This window comes from Vitis vinifera, chromosome 4 (assembly GCF_030704535.1).
Source record: "Vitis vinifera cultivar Pinot Noir 40024 chromosome 4, ASM3070453v1".
Classification (NCBI taxonomy): Eukaryota; Viridiplantae; Streptophyta; class Magnoliopsida; order Vitales; family Vitaceae; genus Vitis; species Vitis vinifera.
Window position 1 is genome coordinate 649,446 of NC_081808.1, and position 7,189 is coordinate 656,634.

At 34.6% G+C, this 7,189-nt stretch overlaps 1 protein-coding gene across 1 annotated transcript; it reads right to left on the minus strand.

Annotated features, from left to right (window-relative positions):
- Positions 1 to 768: 768 nt before the first annotated feature.
- On the minus strand, positions 769 to 6,644 carry LOC100244137 (vacuolar-processing enzyme). The gene is made up of 9 exons (XM_002276723.4): positions 6,143 to 6,644; positions 3,951 to 4,115; positions 3,686 to 3,842; positions 3,434 to 3,519; positions 3,146 to 3,345; positions 2,684 to 2,732; positions 2,223 to 2,432; positions 1,335 to 1,541; positions 769 to 1,237 (listed from the first exon to the last, which is right to left on the minus strand). The coding sequence occupies exons 1-9, from the start codon at positions 6,365 to 6,367 to the stop codon at positions 1,055 to 1,057; spliced, it is 1,482 nt and encodes a 493-aa protein (XP_002276759.3). The 5' UTR covers positions 6,368 to 6,644; the 3' UTR covers positions 769 to 1,054.
- Between the last annotated feature and the right edge of the window lie 545 nt (positions 6,645 to 7,189).

A 7,189-nucleotide genomic window follows, 5' to 3' on the forward strand; every position in this document is an offset into this window, starting at 1 on the left:
TAAAGCAATTTTAAACAAATTTCATTTGATTTATTAATTTCGGCACAAACATAAATTAATTTTTCAATAGTTGATTATATTGCGCAGGGGTGTACGAGTGCTTGTGATGGACTTGAGCACATGGGAACACAGGATCTGAAGAAAACAAATAATGAGTGCTTTAACGGAGTGAACTGAAGACAGCGAGACGCCCACGTTTTTCTGCCCGGTTTTCTCAAAAATTATGGAAACTGGGAATGTCTTGTGTGTGAGTACTCAAACATTAAAAGTTCACACAATCCGTACATTATTCATACTCATTATTGGATTAAAGTCAAAACTTCTTCTGACAGGTCTCTTTGATTCAGATTTTACGTGGTGCGTGTTTTTTCAACTAAATTTCATTTAAAATGTGATTAAAAATATATGGAAAAACGTTAAAAAATTTTGCTTAAAAATATTTTAATTAAAAAGTCCAAAAAAAAATTATTGACATATTTGACCATGTTCTAAAAACGATTCTTAAAAAACAGATCTTGAATACCCTTTTTCAAAAAATAAAATTATATTTAAAAAAATGATTTTTCTATTATTTTTTTTAAATATTATATATTTTTATATCATATAAAAGTTTTAAATATAGTTTACATTTTTTAAATTATTACTTACAATATTTTTTATGAATTTGTTGTGGGAAACAATTTGGCCTCGCTTGTTCTCAAAAATATATTTTTTAAGTTAAAAAAACAAAACAAAATTTTATTTAAGAAATACAACATAGAAACAATATTTCTTAAGTTGCCCACACTCAACTTATAAGTTTGGGATTTTATAAACGCATACCAAGCACAGTGAAATTATTTACAGCCTGATCACTTAGCTTCATTACAATCCAAGTTTCATGAAGGAGATGTTTTTTTTCCTTAAGGCTATATTTACACTGGAGCAACCAGTAGAAGCAGCATGGATGTGTACAATAAGGATATAATATGTTTTCCATATATAGAAGCTCACAACCTGAAACAGAACATATCCAATGAATTGGGTATTGATTAGTCTCTGTGTTCTGCTTTAATCAGGCACTGAATCCCTTGTCAAGAGAGCTCCATGGACCAGGAGGAATGGTGACACAGGCTTGTGCCGATGCCTCGGCCATCTGTTCCTTTTCGATGCCAGCATTGCAGATGTTGGCGATGGAGCGCATGTGCTTCATCCCATACTGGGATAGGGATCCACAGTGTGCCTCAAAAGTTCTCACCTGCATCAGAGCAGGCAAAGAAGATCGGGTTTTTGTTCAATTTTGATGGTGACTAAAAGTGGCTGTGAAGGGGGAAGCTGGGAATTAGGAAGATTACCAGTGTTTTAAGGCAGTGCCAGTCGTCAACAAGAGGCTGCCCTGCAGGCCGGACAGTCTTCAGAACCTCAGAACCTTTTTTCATTCCAAACAGAAGTCTCCCAACGAGTTTTATGGCATGGTCTATATGTGTTCTGTGAGACATTGCTTCAAGAAACTGCTTCTGAGCTTCAGCTTTCCTTGGAGAGCCTTCGGGAGCCTTGCGGAACTGTTAAAACATAGAAAAATAATGAGGTGGATATTCTTCTGCAATGCATCAGATCCTTCTCATTATAGTCATCTAAAAGCATGAGAATTTTTATTTCTTGCTGAACCTTCAACCTACATGTCTTTTATGATTTAAAGCATTAACTTGCAGGGTCTTTCTACTTCCTAGCCTACTCTTAGCTATTCTTTGGGTACACACTAGTAGTCCTTGCACTGTCACCTGTTGATCCTATTCTTATGCTGTTCTATTGCCTTCAAGGAAAGGTAATTTCCCGAACTGGAGCTTCCCTTTCCCCAAGGAAATGTCTTGTTCTGATCTGAATAAAATTGCTAATTCTTACAACTATAATTACTCTGGTATGACAATGAAGACGATCCCACCCAGCCATGAATATTCCCAGGAAAGAAAGCAATACATTCAAAGCAGTGGGGATTTTTAGAATTGTTTCATTACTCTACTTTTTTTCCTAAATGCAACCTTGAGATTTTCCATTATTTTCTGTTATTAGTATCTCTTCTAATTCTTCCACTCACCCAATATTCATTTCCCCATCCATCCTGATCACATCAATCTTAATCATATATGAAAAACTATTTTCATTCTTAGTCTAAATCTAGAGCTCAAAACATTCAAGTTGTACAAAAAATTCAGTATGGGAGATATAAAATGTAGTAGACAAACCTTGTCCCAGAAATGAACAAGATCAGCATCACGCTGGTTAACAGCCTTTGAAGGTAACCTCAAGGAGTTGTTGTCCACAAAAGTGTAGTTATCATTTGCAGGATTTGTACCCATATACAGAACAAGGTCTTCCTTGTTGAGACCTAGATCACCATATTGCATGACATGGGAGCCATAAACAGAATTGTCATTTGCAGTCCTCTTCTTAACCTGAAAAAGCCAGAGAGAAATCATGATATTGATGTAGTAAGCAACAAGCAAGGGTGTATAAACAACAATAGCAACATCTAGGAACTTTCCCAACTAGACCCTCCTTCAAACACAAACATTTTTGTCCTTGTGTCCTCATTAATTGCCTATGTGAAATGAGTTTAGGTGTGCTCCACCACAAAATTTGTGGGAACATTCGCAGAAAGAAGTCGTTTTCCAAAACGATAAGACTCTGACTAAAAAGCTCTTACCAGTTCATACTGCTGCCTCAACGTTTCAGTCCGCAGGTTGTGCACGTCACTGGTCACATCAACAGAAGATTTAGATTCATATGAAACACTAGTAATTGAACAAGGTAGGTATATATTATGAAAATTTTCATCCTTCAATATAAGAAAAAGACCAAAATGAGGGCGACTGGATCAAGAAAAACAAATCCCAGATCCTGATTATAGCTCAGGAGAAAATGGCAAGATGCAGAATCAACAACACACATTTACCCATTCACTTGCATTACATACACAAAATACATGCATGCACTCAAACATTCAGATGATTTTATAAATAAGCCAAACCAGAACAAAGTCTTGGCTTTATTTTTGAGAAAGTTCCATATCTGCAGCGGTGATAATTCCTGGTCTTTAAAATGATCCTTACAAAGGTGCTCGGATTTCCCATCTTCAATAGAACTTCTAAAAATATGTTACACATACCTGTCCTCCATCCAAGCAACACTATACAAGTCACCCAAGCAGGTTTCATATTCTGGGGGAGGACTAGGATCCTCTCCTGGGCAATAGGTTCCCCAACTGCTTTCTTCTGCATTTGCGGCTGTGGTGGCATAGATATTCAGACCTTCAGGAAGAAGGCCCTCGAATATACTTCCAGATTCACAAGCTTCAAGATAAAATACCTACAGGTTTAAAAATACAATCATAAAACTTATATTTGATCTAAGTGAATATAGACTGCATCTAGAATAGGTTTGATTTGGGATTTACCAAGCTATTATAGGTACCAGAAGCATGCTTCTTCTTTAAGACTTCGATCAGATCATTAGCATAAAGGTAAGGACTAGTTGGCATACCTGACAAAAAATCACAATATGGACTTTATGCAGTTAATTAATCATTCAGAAAATAATTCTTCAAAATTAAAGTAATGAAAGGATCAGTAAACTGGAATAAAAGAATAGCAACTAAAAGCGTAAGTTCAGAATTTTTTCAGAGAGCTATTTCTGAGGAGCTACTAACCGAGCACCCCAGGACCTCCATGATCAGAATAGTATATGAAAATATGATCATTCGGACCACTGTCCAGAACCTTCCCACTACCCCCTGAAAGAGCTGTTTTGTTGCCAAGGATAACAGCAAAAAAGTTATCAACAGTAACATCTTCTCCAGTATAGTCCTGCCATGATTAAATCCATAACAGGAGGAAAAAAGTAAGTTTAAGAAAATAATAGTAAAAAATTGAAGGTTTTGCCAGTGGGCTAATACCTGAAGGAAAGAAAAATACCTTTGGTACACCTTCATAAACATCTTCACCATGTGGGCTGTTTATGATGATTCCAGGCCTAGGGTTCTCTTCATTGAAAGAGATGTCATCATACATGAAAACAATGATGTTTTCATCTTTCAATCCACCTTTCTTCAAGAGTTGATAGGCATGGCAAATATCAGCCTGAAACGAGGAAAACCATCCATTAGCTCTACACAGTACAGGAAGAAGTCATAGAAATTTATGATATTAAACCATAGCTATCACATGGACTACTGAAATTTCAATCCCCTCACACCACTTTTAACTTTAGACTCCTCCCAATCATTGGAAAAAAACCTCAAACATCCATTAAATACCTATTTTGAACAATGAGCAGTCCCTACTTCTATTCCAACATTTTCCATCACATGGTCCATGACTCCATGATTTCCCAGCCTAGTTTTGACACGGAAACAAAAAATTGTATTGTCAATGTCCGAAGCCTAAGCACTTTGAATGTAAAGCCCACAATAGTGGAACCTATCAAACCACTTGCTGGGTATGCCACTGGCTCGAAACTAGCTGCTTTGATTGAATTTCTAAATAGGCTACTTTAAAAACTAAAATTCTAGATAAAAGAGTTGCTCCCGATCAAGAGAAGCATCATATGTAGAGTTCGGATTCTTTTCTTCAAATTTGTGTTTTGTTCTTCTATCATTTCCCCCCCTAATACAATCCTCTGACCCTTAAACAACACCAAAATTATAGAGCATAAATTAGATTGAAAAACAGTATGATTCAGCACAAGAAGGAAAAGAAAATGATTGAATGTCTAATGGCATGATTGCCATAATACATCCAAAATCCAAGGCCCTTTTTCCTCCAACACTGCTTGCAAGAGATGTGATTTAAAAGATATGATTGCATGGAATGAGTAAAATAAAGAATACATCTAACAGCTATGTTTTCCATTGGGAGGCCTGCAATGAGTAAAATGAGAAATCTATTTGACATTTCTCAGACATGAAAAAAGGAATATCAAGTAGCTTCCCAATAATCGAAGTGAAATAAATTCAAACCAGAATATGTTTTCTAAATGATAATTAATTCATCCAAGAAAATATGCACATATTAGCATGCTTTGCAAGTAGTTTCAGATCACAGACAGACATGCTTGTTAGACTAAAAATACAAAGAAGAAGTCCCTTTCTCCATCTTTGTTTCACATAATTAGGGTAATTAGGGCCTGTTTGGCAAAGTTTTTTTAATAAGTTTGAGACCAATTCTTACGGCCATGCCTGGAAACTGTTCTCAAGAACAGGTTTTTGTTTTTGGTAACAAAAAAAAGCATGAGATAAATTGTTCCAAAAACAAATTTTTGAAAATCGTTTTAAAAACATATTATTTTCTGATAGTATATATTTTAATTATTTTCATCAAACATAAGCACTGCATATAAAAATTATTTTCTCTGTGCCTGTTTTTAACTGTTTTCTAAGTTCTAACTTAGAAAACAGTTTGTTTTTTTTTTAACTTTTTCAAAAACATTTAACCAACAAGCTCTTAATATCCTAAAGACAAACCTTTCCTCTTTTCGTTTGCTGAGGAAATATCGAAAGACAAACCTTTCCTCTTTTTGGTTGCGAAGGAAATATCGAAAAAGTATAGATTTTGAGTCCACTGATTGCTGCTATTTTTGTTTCTTAAAACTGAAAAACTCAGCTCCACAAAACCAAATAATTACACTGGCGATTTAAGCCTAGTTCAGTGAAGTATTTTCAGTTTCAACAGGTGATAAAAATAAAAATTTTATAATCCAGAATTTTGAATTCCTTTCTTTTTCCTGTACTTTCTCAGAAACCATTCAGAACCTAAAAGTTAGTTAAAATCATAAACCCATAGAAAAAAAACACTCAAAAATCATGAATCTCACCAATGTTTACTGTTTTAACTCGCTGTATCGTACAAACAGAAAATATATTACCGAAAAGAAGTGCAATCAATCCCTACTTGAAAAACCCAAATAAAAAATTAAATTCATGCAGACAAAAAAAAAAAAAAAAAAACACCTTCATCCCCCAATAAATCAACCAAAAATATACACTGTTAGTATCATCTCAAAATCCAAGAGTTAAACTTAAAAATAAAATAAAATAAAATAAAAAAATCATATATATATACATAAAGCAATGTAAATAAAAACTTTGACTTCAAGCAAAGAGAATCACCTGGTGCCTATAATTCCAGTAACCGTTAGATCCAGCTATCAGAACCGCCCATCTGGTCCCGGCAGATTCGGCGCCGGTATCATCGTCGGCAGCACCACCCGGGCGGAAGAACCTAGAAGCTTCGGAGGGTAGAAGGAGGCCATTATCTCCGGCGAAGTGACGGCCTCCAGCGACCAAGGTGGAAAGCGCTAGAAATGCGGCGACGGCGGCCGGAAAGATAGTCATCGGAGCCGATAGGAGGAATCTGATCGGAGAGACGGTGAATAGAGACGAATGGAATGGTAGGAGGAGATTATAACTGGGAGGAGTGGTCCACGTCTTTGACTTTTCCTAATTAAAAGGATGCCTAGCTGAATCTGAACCCTCCACGTAAGCATCAGAAGAGAGTGGGTGGGCCCATCGTGCATCCTTTTGTTTGGTCGGTTAAGCTACGCATACTGATTGGCGGGGTGGGGGCGTTACTTTTCTGCCTGTGTGTGTTGTTTGTTTGTGTGATAAAACGTGTTCAAAGGCCATGTTTGGTTAATAGGAAATTTAAAGAAAAATACAAGGAAAGAAAAAAAATAAAAATAAAAAATAATGAGAAAAAAATAAATTTAAATTCAATAAATTATTTTTATATATTATTCAAAATTAAATTTACTTATTTGATCATTTTTATAAAAATTTAAAGTATTAAAATTCAAAAAAAAAAAAAGGAAATTTGGTTTTCCTAATAATGATTTTTTTTATTCTTATTTTAAAAGAATACAAATTATTTATTCCAACATTTAAAATATGACCTGTTATTTTCCAACTTAGGGTATTATGGTAATTTTCTTTTTCTTTTCTTTAAATCAAGGTTATCTATTTTGTCATTGAAGCTGTATCTTATCATTATTTGTCTTTTTCAAGTCTTATTTTATATTTTGTATGAATATATATATATATATATATATATATATATATATATTAATTTTCATTGAAAATGAAGTCTGATGGCACATGTTCATAAAAAAACAAAAAAGAAAAAAAAAACCAAAACAATTCAAAAAATCCAAGCATTTT